The sequence below is a fragment of the Helianthus annuus genome, chromosome 12, assembly GCF_002127325.2.
Source record: "Helianthus annuus cultivar XRQ/B chromosome 12, HanXRQr2.0-SUNRISE, whole genome shotgun sequence".
NCBI lineage: Eukaryota > Viridiplantae > Streptophyta > Magnoliopsida > Asterales > Asteraceae > Helianthus > Helianthus annuus.
Window position 1 is genome coordinate 28,116,937 of NC_035444.2, and position 16,259 is coordinate 28,133,195.

The 16,259-nt window shown below is 35.6% G+C and overlaps 1 protein-coding gene across 1 annotated transcript; it reads right to left on the reverse strand.

The window, feature by feature from the left end:
- Positions 1-4,443: 4,443 nt before the first annotated feature.
- LOC110896532 lies at positions 4,444-5,366 on the reverse strand. Its single transcript, XM_022143824.2, has 3 exons — positions 5,186-5,366; positions 4,863-5,024; positions 4,444-4,756 (listed from the first exon to the last, which is right to left on the reverse strand). Exons 1-3 carry the CDS (start codon positions 5,202-5,204, stop codon positions 4,581-4,583), a joined length of 357 nt encoding a protein of 118 aa, XP_021999516.2. The 5' UTR covers positions 5,205-5,366; the 3' UTR covers positions 4,444-4,580.
- Between the last annotated feature and the right edge of the window lie 10,893 nt (positions 5,367-16,259).

The window sequence follows — 16,259 nt, forward strand, 5'->3', positions numbered from 1 at the left end:
TATCATGGTTGTAAAAGTCCCGACTAGGCTCCGAGTACTCCCCGAGTACTCGCTACAAGGTAGGTTGCCGAGGCACGAGTACTCTTCTCCCAGGCCAATTACTCCCCGAGTACTCCCGAATACTCCCGAGTACCTCCCGAGTACTCCCGAATCCGACTAGGGAGCGCCTAGCGACTTTTGCAACCATGATATTTATCATATAATATTTATTATATTTTAATTTTCTTACACAATTCCTACAAATTTGTTTTTTGTTCCTACACAATTCCAACAGAATGTATTCGTTTTCCCTACACAGATTCTACGGAAATATTTTTTCCCTACACAATTCCAACTAAATGTATTCATTTTTCCTACGCATTTTCTACAAAATTAGTTTTTTTCCTACACAATTCTAACGGAATGTATTCCTTTTTCCGACGCAATTCCGACAAAATTAGTTTTTTTTCCTACACAATTCTAACATAATGTATTCTATTTTCTTACGCATTTCCTACGAAACTATCTTTTTTCCTACAGAATTCCAACAGAATCTGACGAAACCTGTTTAGTCTTTTTCCTACACTTTTCTTACGGATACATTTAAAAAACAATAAAAAAACAAAAAAAATACCTGCTTTTAAGCTAAAAATATATTTTTTTTTGTTCAGTTTCCAAAAATTTTTATTAAAAATTCCCAATATATTCCGATTACAAACGAATTATCTAAAAATGAAAATAAAATATTCAAAAAACAAAATTATATTAAAACCAAAATAAAATAAACCAAAAATATAAATTACAAAGGTTTTAAAGTAACACAAAATTACAAAAGTTTCAAAGTAACACAAATACATATTTCTGTAAAGATAAAAGTGATACAATAACTTCCTGAATCAATATCTTTATACTTGCAACCCAAACCAACGTCTTCAATTCATATTTGCAACCGGAACCATATAAATTGCCTAACAAATAATAGCATTACATTAATAAAATGAAAGTGTACATATGTATAAAATGCAATCCTTAAACTCAAATGTTAAAATACTATCATACATGCATACATATAGGAGTCCTATCAAGTCAAGCTCGAGCTTTCATAAGATAAACAAGCTTAAACTCGAGCTCAATTGGAACCCTAGCCATAGCCAATAGCGAACTTAAAAGCCTTAAGTCTCATGACAAATAGTTTGACATGTCAAGAAGTAATATATATAGTAATATGTAAGGAATGAAAATAGAGTATCAAATGTGCACTATTATATTATATTCTAATAAAACTTCACTTTTACAAAAGATAGTAACCCCTGAGTCATTGGCCACAATTTGAAATAATAGAATCTTAATAGGTCAAACTAACACAAATTACATAATTTCTTGGAGATGTCTATCACTCATTTCTTTGTGTTCAGCAATCAACAATCATCCTTATGACTTATCAATATGTACATAAGCTTATAATAGTCCAAACTTCTAAATTCCTATTTGCACAACCCATAGGCCTTTCGGCACTTGTGCTTCACAAGATACTTAGCTTTAAACACTAGTTGACCCTGGTCCTAATTGGTCCATCAATCTTCCAAATAGACCATTTATCATCTTCCATTGACAATAATTGAACATGAACAACCATTAGTCCTAATTGACCTATCATCCATCCTAATGGACTGGTAATCATCCTATTTTTTTTATATGTAATGAGTAATTGCGATTATAGTTGGTAAACAGGCTACAAGCTGCGCCGCTACCCCTTTTTGAATAGCAAAACTAAGCCTTTTAAAAACTACGTCCATAGATATCTCTGGGTCATAACATTACTATGCATGAACAACCCAAAATTTACATCCTTCGTTAACAAAAACGTAGCATGACCAACCCAAAATTTACCACGATTGTCCCTAATTGATATATCAATCTTCCTAATGGACCATTGATTATCCTAAACAAACTTCATTGATATTAATTACCCTAGTTGACAATTACTTGCCCTAATTGGTCCATCAATCATCCTAATAGACCATTAATCATCCTTAACACCCTTCATTGACAAAAAATGGAGCATAAACAACCCTAATTGACCACCACTTTCCCTAATTGACCTATCTGTACCGTAACTACAATCCGGATGGTGGCCACTCGTTATAAAGTTCACGCGTTTTGTTCAATGGTGGTGGCCGTGTATCACGCTTCTCCATGCGTGAATTGTGCTTCTTCACGCTGCGCCCTGGGTGGCCTTAACATGTAAAATTCAAAACTATAAAAAATTGTATATTAGATTTGGTTGAGGAGGTTGTATGACGGATTAGATTTGGTTGAGGAGGTTGTATGACGGATTGACAAATGGTTTTACTTAAAGTACCTTATTTAGCTTATAAAATTTTAAGAAGTTAAATAATTAATTATACTATTGAAGTACCTTATTTAGCTTATAGAATTTAAAAAAAAGTACCGTATCGTTTACTATGTTATTTTAATAAACTATCGTCACTATAGTTTCTACTTTAAAGGACTAACAGTATAGTTTGACCCGACCCATTTTGACCGACCCACTTTTTTCCCCGTAGCGAAAATTCCTGAATTGGCCACCGGGTCAAAATGGAGCTACTTGCAGCGGAAGAAGGCAGGTTCCGACCCAAGTCGGTTTTTCGACGACTACGCCATATCAGGTGGCTACAGTCTCGATCATGGAAGAAGGCAGGTTCCGAACCAAGTGATTTTTTTCTATTGGATCCCTTTTTTCGGTCTCAAAACTTTCCACAACTAAACGTTAGGATTTTCCAGTCGGTCGTTATTTGGGTCGGGAGGGTCCGACGACAATACCTTAATAATGAATTACAAGTCGTACATGCCCTAATAAACTGTGTTGGGCCTTGATATATCTTAAAAGCCCGTTAAGACCATAATAGTCACACTCGATGTTTGAGGATTATATCACGTTGTATTGAGTGAAATGTATCGTAACGAACAACAAGTCATACATGCCCTAACAGACTGTGTTAAGCCTTGATATATATCTTAATGGCTCGTGAAGGCCATTATGTTAAAGGGTTACATCACATTGTATTGAGTGCTATTATATGGTAACGAAGAAGTACAAGTTATACATGCCCTAATAGACCGTATTAAGGCGTATATCATGGATTCCTACGTTTTTTCTACGGAACTATTAAATTCGTCATTTTCCTTCGAATTTCTGACAAATTGTTAAAAACGTATTCTGTAGGAATTGTGTCGGTATTTTCCTACGGATATTAATTAAAAACCATTCTGTCGGAAATCCGTCAGAATTTATGACAATTTTCCTATGGATATCAATAAACTTGTTTTAAAAATAACACATATATAATGCAAAATATATATTACAAATTTTTTTTATCAATTCGTGAGTAATTTGTCGGAAATTTCTGACACACTTCCTACGGATAGGAAAATTGTTAAAACCAAACGTATTTCATAGGAATTGTGTCGGTATTTTCCTACACATTTTCTACGGATATTAATTAAAAACTATGGATATTAATAAATTTATTTTAAACAATAACGTATATTTTTATAAATAATAAAACATTATATTTTAATATCAGTCATTTCATTTTATTACGATGATAAATTGGATTCCTACGCATTTCCTACCGATGATTAAAATGAAAACGGATTCCGTAGGAATTCCGTAGGGAATTGCCGACACGTTTCCTACGCATAACGATTCCTACGAATTTCTGACTAATGGTTAAAATGAAAATGGATTTCGTCGGAGATCTGTCGGAATATTCCGACACTTCTCCTACGCAAACAAACTTGTCGTTTTTTTGTCGCTTTTTTTGTCACAAAACTAGGACCCTTTCTAGTACGTCGGAATTTCGTAGGAAATTTGTCCGTATTTTCGTACGTAGGAAATGCGTACGAAATTTTGGTAGGAATAATAGCAGTTTTCTAGTAGTGTAATCCAAATAGGTTTTAGATTTATTCCGATGTAGTACAATCCTAAATAACTTATCAGATCATCACCACGAATTGTTAATTTCACAACTTTAAAATTAGAAAACTAATTTTAGTTCTTCAAATTATAAGCCCTACACACGAACACCAGTCACAGTTGAGAAGTATAAACCTTAAATAACTTAAAACTAACACAAACTAAAGCCAACCGACATACAACTACAGTAACATCAACAACACAATATTATATCCAACGATAGGAGTAGAAATTGAAGCTAACCAGAACAATGTAGACTCATAAATTGAAACCAACGACCACCGAAAATAGAACCTCTTCGCTCACGCTCGCCGAAAAGTAACTCAAAAGTCTGAGATGAGGAACTTTCACATAGATTCGAGAAGGTAGAAGGGTGGTTGCGTATGACGGTGGCATGGAAGGCTAGATATCGTTGGCAGTTGCGTGGAATTACGGCAGAAATCGAGTAAAAGAACACCTATATTTGAGATTGTGTAGACCATATATACAAAAAAAAGTTTAGTCTTATATGAAGAAAGTAATGTCAAGTTGGCTTTACCATTTTAGGTACATGATATATTAGACAGCTAGTCTTCTTCGTAAACTTCTTAACCAACTAATCCTGTCTACGACCACCTTGTTGTTAAAGGGGTAATGGATAATCCGGTAAGTGAACATCCCCCGCCTTCGCAATCTCACGAATGGATGTCATTATCCAATCACTCTGCTGCTTCAGCTCCGCGAGCATTCCTGTAACACTATCATCCCCGACCTGCTGTCGGGAGTGCTCTCTCCGGAATACAAAAGGCGACCCTCTATCTAAAATTGATAACTTCTAGCTTTATCAATTTGTTAAACATGCTTACAGAAACTATATTAAATCTAATTATTTGAATGAATCAGTTTAGATTTAAAAATGCAATACCTTGATCAGACTCCATCGGATTGTTCTTTCTATCTTCACCACAATCTGAAATTTGTAGCAGACCTTCTGATGACGAACACTTCCTTTGTTTCTCCCTTTCATCACCATGTTCTTTTACTCCATCAGATGAACTAGCTCTCTTCAAAGATTTTTTATTTGTGCCTAAAAAAGGTGGTCAAAACAAGTTCGGGCCGATACAGCATATGTTAGTATTCTTTTTTTGTTTGTTCTTTTTCTAGCTTTTATATGTAATCATCGTGTTAAACGAGATTACAGAAAGTACATTATTTGAATGAACCAATTTAGGATTAATAATGCAATACCTTGGTCAGGCTCATCCATGAGATTGTCCGTTTTACCTTGAGAAGTTTCACCACCAAAGTCTGAAAGCCCTTCTGATGGCGGGTACTCGCTTTGTTTCTCCCGTTCTTTTACTCGCTCTAGAGAAGAACTAGGTGTCTCCCAATATATATTCCTTATGCCTAGTAAGTCAAAACGGTAGCATTCTTTTTATTTTCCTAGCTTATTTTATGTGTTAATTATCTGAATTTAGGATTAGAAATGCAATACCTTTATCTTCAAAAGCTTGACCACAGTTTGTAATTTTTACCTGCCCAGGTGTTCCCAGCTTTTCAATACGACGGAGAGTTGACGTTCCTTCTATAACCTTCCCGAAAACGACATGTAAACTGCCATATAAAAAGGGTTAGGAACAATGAGTAGTTGAAAATTCAAAGGCCTATAATAAAACAACTAAACCCATTATTTATTTAGCCCTTGTATGTTGATTTTGGAAGATGTTTCCTAAAAGAGAAATTGACTTGAAATGGACAGTACCCATCAAGCATTTGTACAGGGTTGAAGGTTAGATAGAACCGAGATCCATTTGTATTTGGGCCTCGTTTTGCCATAGATAGCATGCCAGGCTCAGAATGGCGCAGTAGAAAATTCTCATCTACAAAAACAGCGATTAGAAAGTATTAGTACTGATAACATGAGTGATTGATAGGTACTAATAAAAAATCAAAAAAAAAAAAAAAAAAAACCTTGAAACATTCTTAGAAGGAGTGAATTGCAAGTTTTGTCCTTTATCTTTAGGCCATTTTGCAAGTTTTGTCCTTTATGTTTAAATTTGACGAGTTTTGTCCTTTATGTTTAAAAATCAAGCACGTTTTACCATTTGGGCCTTAAAAATCAAGCACGTTTTGTCCTTTATGGGTATAAAAGTTTGCTAAAACGATTAATATTGTATAAAATGTTTGTATAAAAGTTTTGCTAAAACGATTAATATTGTCCTTATATTTGACGAGTTTTGTATAAAAGTTTTGCTAAAACGATTAATATTGTTAAAATGTTTGTTAAAAAAAAAAAAAAAAAAAAAAAAACCTTATATACGCCTAGTATAGGCCTATACTAGGCATATAAGAGAGGCAAAAAAGACCAATTTACCCCCAGTATAGGCCTAAATCAGGGGCTAAATGGTCTTTTTTCCCCTAGGGTTTGCTAAAAAAAATGTTTGCTAAAAAAAATCTTTTTTCCCCTAGGGCTAAATGGTCTTTTTTCCCCTAGGGTTTAACAAACATTTTATACAATATTAATCGTTTTAGCAAACTTTTATACAAAAACAATAAAACTTTTTTTAAAAAAACAACTCAAATTACCCCACCAAAACACCCATTTTTTTGCTCAAAAAACATCACCCTCCAAAAACAATCAAATTACCCCTACCAAAACATCCATTTTTCAACTAAAAAAAAACCAACGCGGGGTCCTAATATTAATTATTTAAAATAAAAAAACTTGTTTTTGTATAAAAGTTTTGCTAAAACGATTAATATTGTTAAAATGTTTGTTAAAAAAAAAAAAAAAAAAAACCTTATATACGCCTAGTATAGGCCTATACTAGGCATATAAGAGAGGCAAAAAAGACCAATTTACCCCCAGTATAGGCCTAAATCAGGGGCTAAATGGTCTTTTTTCCCCTAGACGCCCAGTATAGGCCTATACGAGGCGTATACGAGGCAAATAAGACAAAATATGACATAATCAGAGATTCTCTTGGAAATTGAAGGGTGTCCAAATAGGCAATAAGGTGTGTAAATATGTAGACCCATAAATAATAAAGTGACCTCGATTATCATTCTTTCAGTGAGACCTCCATTGATGGATATATCCATAAACACACGAGGGTTGTCCTTGCTGCTCACATCTTGATCTAAGCCATGCAATCAATCAACATTATTGTTAACTACATAAATGAATAAGATGTAAAGTATTATTATTATGCTGTAATCAATAGTAGAATGAACATGAGATTAAATCCAATTTTTTCAAATATCGATAGAACCCTAACCCTAGTAGTCGCAGGAGGGAATATGCATGTAAACTTTAGGAACAATTTAAACATCCGATCAGTTGTGGATTACAACTTCCAACACAGAAATTCACGATCGAATGCGGTATTACAAAATAAGAGAGGGAGAGAAGATACCGACACCGGCACCGATTACGCCAAACAGCGAAGTAGAAGTGCGAGACGACATTCTTCCTTCTCTCCTCTGTTCTGTTCCGTCGTTTCCTTTCGTTCCCTCGTGCGTTTTTTTTTTTATTTGATGATGATGATGATGATCGATAATAATAATAATAAAAGAAGGATAAAAATCAAATACAAATAAACTAAACTAAATGTAAACATATGAACCCACGGTGTCATTTTTTATATGAGTAACTATCAAAATTATTCTTGTATTGTAAAATTACTCTGCATCAAATTTACTTTTACAAGTGAATCAAAATTACCCTGCAGGTTTATCAAAAAACTGTAGAGTAATTTTGATCTTTTTTTTTAGGTTTCAGGGGGGGGGGGGGGGGGGGGTTAGTGTAATTTTGATAATTACCCTACAAGACTAAAATTACTCTACATGAACATTTTACAAAATTACTCTATAAAAGATCAAAATTACTCTACAACATCATTTGTAGAGTAATTTTGATAATTACCCTACAAGAACAAAATTACTCTACAAGACCATTTTACAAAATTACTCTACAAAAGATCAAAATTACTCTACAGGTACATTTGTAGAGTAACTTTGATAGTTACTGATAATTACAAAAATGCCACCGCCTATCTTTTCCTTTTCATGCAATTCGTATGTTTTGTACGTTAAGTTTATTTGTACAATAACTTTCCCCAATAAAAGAATGGGTAAATTACACTTTTCGTCCATTATTATGTTTGTATCACATTGCAATGGATAACATTTAACTTCAATAATTACAGTCACAATCCTTTATTAGGAAAATTCAGTACATCCTTCGTCCTTTAGCACTAACAAGGTTAAAATTTTTAGTTAAATCTATTCACTTAAGGGCAGTTTAGTCTTTTTACTCAGTTATTTATTATATAAATAAAAGAAAATATGATCAAATATAATTACTCTTTTCTATTTCACTCTCACTCTCTCTCACACACTTTGAACACACACACTCTCTCTCTAAACAAACCAGCAGTCATCACATCAAACCCACCACCACCCACCAACAACCACCATCCTAGATCTAAAGCATGTCACCAACAACCCACCACTAGATCTGAAGATATCGAAGGAGACGATGTAGGAGTGTGTGTCGGAGTTCATCAACTTCATCACTGGAGAGGCGTCTGACAACTGTCAGAGAGAAAAGGGAAGACGATCAATGGTGACGATTTGCTGTGGGCGATGACGAACTTAGGTTTGAAGAGTATGTGGAGCCGTTGAAGGTTTATTTGGGGAAGTACAGGGAAATGGAAGGGGAGAGGACTACCACGGCAGGGAGGCAAGGGTAGACTGCTGCTGATTTTTCGGTGGATATAACATGACTGACTTTATTGGATGAAATAGTGTGTGCGTGATACTGAAACCGACCCACATAGAAATGATAACCTTGGGATCTGGTCAGTGGTCAATATTGGTGGATTATTACTTTCCCATCCCCTTCATTTCGATGTAATTTCCTATTGGGGAACTTTTGTTTAATCCCCTTTGTCCTTTTCTGTATATCTCCACAATAATTGGAATACTCTGAAGCCCATTATTGTGCAGGGTAAATAACCAATACAAGTAAGAAGCTACTATGAAAGATAACAAGGCTTTTGTGGAACAATGTTAAAAGTATACTTTTTGGGGCATTTCATCAAACACATGGTGTGCTTAACCTTATGAACATATTTTCTTGTTCCTACTTGTCTTTCTCTCACACGCACAACGTCATTCTGCAATTACTTATAACTATAATCACCGAAATTGATTAACTGAATTTCGATTCGGGAGTAGAGATGTGAGAGAGAAAATAAAGTTGTGGGTTTCTCTTTATTTCTGTTCTGCATTTACTTCCGGTATTAAAGTGGTGGATGTTGGTGGGTGGTGGTGGCTTTGATGGTGATGACCTGGTTTGTTTAGAGAGAGAGAGAGTTCAAAATGTGTAAGAGAGTGATAGTGAGAAGAGAAAAGGGGTAATTATATTTGATCTTATTTTCTTTTATTTATATTATAAATAAGGATAAATTACACTTTTCGTCCTTTATGTTTGTATCGGATTACAATGGATAACCTTTAACTTCAATAATTACAGTCACAGTCCTTTACTTGTAAAACCTATTACACCCTACGTCCTTTAACCCTAACCCAGTTAAATTTATCAGTTAAGTCTGGTCATGTGTAAGGCACATGAGGGTATCTCAGTAATTTTACGTTACCCTTTTATTTAAAAGAATAAAACCCTATCCTTTTGTCATTGTTCTTCTTCTCCATTTGCCACCACCAACCCACCAACCCACCACCAACTCAAAACTCCAGCAAGCCACCATAAAATCTCTTTATCAATTAAGTCTCTCTCTCTTTAGCACCTTCCACCACCACCCTTTCAACTATAAAACAACCTGAGTGAAAATCTCTTTTTGAGCAAACTTGTCACAACCCCCGACCCCACCCTGGACGGAATCGGGAGCCGCGAGCAGTCCAGTGGTACCGGTGATTATTTTGAAAAACATTGCAGCGGAAATTTCATCAGGACCGTGAGTTAGGAAAATATCAGAGTTTAGAAACACCGGATTTTATTTAAATAGATGGAATAAATTCCATGTTTTACAAAGGTAGCTTTTAATAAAAATAATATTTCTTAATTTGATTTAATTAATAAAATAAGCCACTTCTTGAAGTCCTTTAGTGTCGGATCCAATCCTTACTCCAATCTATTGTAATTACCTGAAACGCGTTTTAAAAAGGTTTTGTCAGCGGGAAATACTGAGTGAATCATTCTATTTTACTGAAAACGACACATTTGTTATAATTCACAGTGTTAAGATCTTTTACACATGTTTCTGATATCAACCAACTACCCACAGTATTTGTCACTCGACCGGATCTGTGACAGTGGTCATATCACCATTGGCTGCCCCAATGAATGACGTATCACTTAATTTTAGGTTCGCCCACCTAATTGTGATAAAAACAGTAGTAATGTGCACAATACCCCACATACTGGCTGTAATTTGGTGATTACATAAACTTAATCACTGTAATTATAACTCTGAAAATAATTTGGAGTATTGTAAAATATTTGATAAAAAGAGAATGACTCACAAATCAGCATGCAGGATTGAGTTAACAAACTTCTTGATTCTATTTCTTCCGATAATTAAGCATGCACTTTATTATTCTGGATCTTCTGATGATTTAATAGTTTGTTTGATTGTAAGGGTGTAGTTGGGAGTATTTTTGGTAGTTAAATACATAGTTTAACAGAATGGAATACGTATTGGTGTAAAGCCCAAATCAAACCTTAACGGTAGTCATGAGATTCGAACCTTAACGAATTTCACAAAAACCGGGTTAATGATCAATACAGCTTTTACGATAACTCACGAGATCAAATTCTCACAACGAACGACAAAGTGCGATACTTAAACATTCATCGAATTAACGACGAACGACAAAGTATAACCCTAATATGGGCGGCACTTAAACATCCATTGGATATATTGATCGGTCGGAAAATGAATCGTAATAGCGATTGAGTGATTATTGGTTAGAACACCAAGGTATAGAGAGAAGAAGAAAAGAAATGAGCAAAGAAAAATGAATCCTAAGCTTCTTATTTATAGCAAGCAAGCAAGCACCTCAAATAATCTTCTGATCGATGTGGGATAGATTTGACGTGCCTACCTACCTGCTTGACATGCTAGCTAGCTTGCTTATATATATTAATTCAGCTGCTTCACTCGTTTTTTTCGTATAACTTTTAAAATATGACGTTTTATAAAACGACGAATATGTCTTTAGAACGAGCATATTTTTATCTACGTTTTAACCTAAGTTTCATTAAAAACGGAGTAAGGTAAAAAAAATAATATATTTAATTATTAATATTAAACGTTCTCATACGACCCCATATATATCTATTTTTAATAAACCTTACTTAGCTTAATTAATCTTGTTAGCTTAATTAATATTGATTAACTGATTAATTACTCATACTAAACTTAATTAATAAATTAATTAATCTACTCAGCTAACTTAACTGCTAAGTTTATTTAACTTATTAAGTTTACTTAGCTTTTAAGTATTCTAGCAGCTCCCTGCTTACGAGTTCTAATTTCTAGATACAAGGGAACCCGTATTAGTGTATTAACTCAATTCAACTTTAACGATAATCACGAGATAGAAACCCTCACAACGATTTACAAGTGCAATACTTAACAATTCAGCGGATTCATAACGAATGACAGAGTATAGCCCGAGTTTGGACAACACTCAAACATTCAAGTCGAAATCACGATGAATAACAAAGTATAACTCAATTTGAGCAGCACTCAGACAATCATTGGATAGTTATAATCGATCGGAGATTGAATCGTAGCAGCGATTAGAGTTATTACCCTGATAACGAGCAGAGTTTAGGGATTTTAGAGGGTAAAATCCCGAGCTATAAAAGCTTGACAGAAAGAAAAGAATTGAACAGCGATTGAGTTAATACCCTGATTGCGGCAGCGTTTCGAGGTGTGTGTTTGAGTAGTAGAAGAAGTATAACTCGACGTCAATTTGGAATTTGAGCGTCGTTTTTGTGCCCAGAAGCAAGTCCCGAAGCCTGCTATTTATACACAAATTTGCTCCTGCTTACGGACCGTAAGCCATATCCCTTACGGTCCGTAAGGGACACCTGTTTTTCATAAGTCGGCCACGGTTGGGACTAGGCCTGCTGAGTCAACAGTTTTGGCAAATAGAATTTAAACAACGATTTATTAAGATAATCGTAAACTAGGTTTTGCCCCCCTTGAGTTTTAGGGGCCCTGATCCTGATTCCGATTGCTCTGAAAATTTTAGGGTTTATGCAGAATCACTTGGGTGTCTTACTTAGGGTTTCCTGATTGGATAATTATCACACTAAGTATTAATTTTAGTGAGAGTCGTTACAAAACTGGATTCAGAAAAACCAGCACAGTCTATGTGTCCCAACTAAAATTAGGGAATCTCAAGTAAAATTCAAGATGATTCTTCGTTTTAATGCCCTAAACACATCAAAAGTGGCAAAATCCCCTCAACATGTTGCTTGTAAAATCAATGAGCAAAGAAGCATCACCCATGAAATTAACCAATACCAAAGTCCCATAGACTTACTTAGGTTAGCCGGAAGACCATTTACAAGGTTATCGCCGCCGGCCGGCCGACCTAAAAAACCCTAGATACCAAGTCGCCGCTGGAGATGCAGTTGTTTCAATTTGTGATCAACACCAGGCGCCACCTTCAATCGCCAAGAAACATTGTCTCCGCCGTCATTATGCCAGATCTAAACCAAAAGACGTTTCCAAACACATCAGAAAGACCATCGGAGACCACAACCGCCACCAATCTACCATATTACTCATTGTCACTGTCGTCGCAATGAAGCTTGGACCGTCGTTGGCCGCCGGGTTACTGTCAGAGTTCGCCGGAATAGGTAACGTCAATAAGAGAACACGAATGATGATTCTGAATAGAGCAATAAAGGAAAAAGATCATTCACTCGAATGTCTAAAAATATGAGTGAACCTAATTTCATACAATGTTTTCTTAATAATGAATTCATGGTCCATATTATTGACTGCAATGTTAAAACATTACAGGGAACAAAAGTGTCACGGCCCCCGACCCGGTTTTACCCGTTTCAGGAGCCGCGGGACAGAAATCCCGTGATATTTATCTATGTGATTTTAGCAGCGGAATTCTTTAACATCAGGATCGTTATAAAGCTAAAAACTTTTCCTGATTATTTTATTTCACAATTCGGGCTAAAACCCTGATAATTTACAATAATAAGATTTTTCTGATAAATCTTTATTTTAAAACATATTTCTTTATTTTATACTGAGCCACTATCTTAAGCTTGAAATGCTCCCCAGCACTTTTCCTGAATTACAGTAGATCACCTGAAACATGTTTGAAAAAGGTTTTGTCAGCGGGGAAATACTGAATGAATCATTCAGTTTACTTAAAACGACACATTTGTTATAATTCACAGTATTAAGAGTTTTTACATATGTTTATTATCAACTAACTACCCACAGTATTTGTCACTCGACCGGATCTGTGACTGTGGTCATATCACCATTGGCTGCCCCAATGAATGACGTATATCACTTAATTTTAGGTTCGCCCACCTAATGTGATTAAAACAGTAGTAATGTGCATAATACCCCACATACTGGCTGTAATTTGGTGATTACATAAACTTAATCGCTGTAATTATAACTCTGAAAAATGATTTGGAATATTGTAAAACATTTGATAAAAAGAGAGAATGACTCACATTGCAGATTTAACACGGACAGAATATGATTTAGCCTGGTTAACCTAATTTCAATAATAATGCATACAAAACCGGGTTAGTGATCAATACAGCAGTCACGATAACTCACGAAATCAAATTCTCACAATGAACGACAAAGTGCAATACTTAAACATTCATCGATTTAACGACGAACGACAAAGTATAACCCAATGTGGGCGGCACTTAAACATTCTTTGGATATATTGATCTCGAAAAATGAATCGTAATAGCGATCGAGTAATTACCCTGTTTTGCGGCAGCGATTCGAGTGCAGTGTGTGTGTTTAATTGTAATATAAGTGTGATAACTCGACGTACAGAAAGCGTTTAGCCGTCGTTTTAACTTCTAAAGGTTACTGCCAATGTCGGCTATTTATAGTGAAATTTGGGACTCCCTTACGGACCGTATGGCTTTTCCCTTTACGGTCCGTAAAGGGTGCAGTCTATATACCTAGGCTAGCTGAGTTCGGGACTAGCTTGTATGAATCACCAAAAATTTGAATTTCAATCTGTACAACGCGATTTTAAGATAATTATCAACTAGGGTTTACCCCCCCCCCCCCTGAGGTTTAGGGGCCCTGATCCTGATTCCGATTGTTCTGAAAATTTTAGGGTTAGTGCGGAATTACTTGGGTGTCTCAATTAGGGTTTCGTTATTGACTAATTATCATTTTAATTATAAATTTTAATGAGAGTTGTTACATCCTCCCCACCTTAAGAAAATCTCATCCTCGAGATTTATTGAAATAGATGAGGGTATTTCCGCTTCATTCTGACTCCAGTTCCCAAGTATATTCTGATCCTCTCTTTGAATTCCATTTGACTTTCACCAGTACTAGTCGCTTGTGTTTGAGAAACTTGATTTTCTTATCTTCTATTTGTAAGGGTTTCTCTATGAATTTCAGCTTTTCATTTACCTCCACATCTTGAAGAGGTACTACCAGGGATTCGTCTGATAGACATTTCTTAAGATTGGATACATGAAATACATCATGTACTCCAGCTAGTTCTTCTGGTAGTTGTAAGCGATAAGCAACTGGTCCGATTCGTTGAATCACTGGGAATGGTCCAACATATCTTGGACTCAGTTTTCCTTTCTTACCAAATCGTACTACTCCTTTCCAAGGAGATACTTTCAAAAGTACTTTGTCTCCTATCTGGAATTCGAGTGGCTTGCGGCGATTGTCTGCATAGCTTTTCTGGCGATCTCGAGCTGTGTTTAGTCTTTCCTTGATTTGTGTTATCTTGTCAGTGGTTTCTTGCACGATTTCTGGACCTGATAATTGACTTTCTCCTATTTCTGCCCAACATACTGGAGTTCTGCACGTGCGTCCATACAGTGCTTCGAATGGAGCGGCTTCAATGCTTGAGTGATAACTATTATTATAGGAGAATTCGATTAATGGTAAATGGTTATCCCAATTACCACCAAAGTCAATTACACATGCTCGGAGCATGTCTTCTAGAGTTTGGATCGTCCTTTCACTTTGTCCGTCTGTTTGTGGATGATATGCAGTACTTAAATTGAGTCGGGTTCCCATTGATTCTTGGAAACTTGTCCAGAAACGGGAAGTGAAACGACTATCTCTATCTGATACAATGGAGAGTGGAACTCCATGTAAGGATACTATTTCATCTACGTACAACTTGGCTAACCTTTCCATATTAAAGGTTTCCTTTATTGGTAGAAAATGAGCGGATTTGGTTAATCGGTCTACGATCACCCAAATGGCATCATTACCCTTTCTGGTTTTGGGTAACTTAGTAACAAAGTCCATTGTTATGAGTTCCCATTTCCAAACAGGCATTTCTAACTGTTGTAGCAGACCTGAAGGTTTCTGATGTTCGGCTTTAACTTGTGAACAAGTTAGACACTTAGATACGTATTCGGCTATATCCTTCTTCATTCCTATCCACCAGAAATTCTTTCTTAAATCTTGGTACATCTTATTGTTTCCTGGATGTACAGTATACCTAGATTTATGAGCTTCGTCTAAAATCTTTGATCTTAAATTTCCCTGTTTAGGTATCCAAATTCTGCTTTTGTGGAATTTCCAAATTCCATCATTTCCTTGTTCCAATTCTTTTAGGTAACGTTTCATTCCTTCGGCATCGTCCTTGATGGCCGTTTCCTGAATTTCCTTTAATTGTTCCATTAAATCTACTTGTAGATTTATTCTAAGGGCACGGACTCGCCTTTGCTTCTCATGATACTTACGACTTAAGGCGTCTGCGACTACGTTTGCCTTTCCTTCGTGATATTGAATATTACAGTCGTAATCACTCAGGATTTCCATCCATCTTCTTTGCCTCATGTTTAACTCTTTTTGCCCAAATATATACCTTAAACTCTTATGATCTGTATAAACAGTAAACTTACTTCCATACAGATAATGTCTCCATATCTTAAGGGCAAAAACTATAGCTCCTAATTCTAAATCATGAGTCGTATAGTTTTCTTCGTGCTTTTTCAATTGTCTGGAAGCATACGCAATTACCTTCTTGCGTTGCATTAACACACATCCGTATCCTAATTTTGAAGCATCACAAT

Excerpts from the sequence above, each read along its gene's own strand:
- LOC110896532 (XM_022143824.2), bottom strand. Across the intron at positions 4,757-4,862 it reads TCCGATGGAGTCTGATCAAG|ATAGAGGGTCGCCTTTTGTA; the intron begins GTATTGCATTTT and ends TATCAATTTTAG.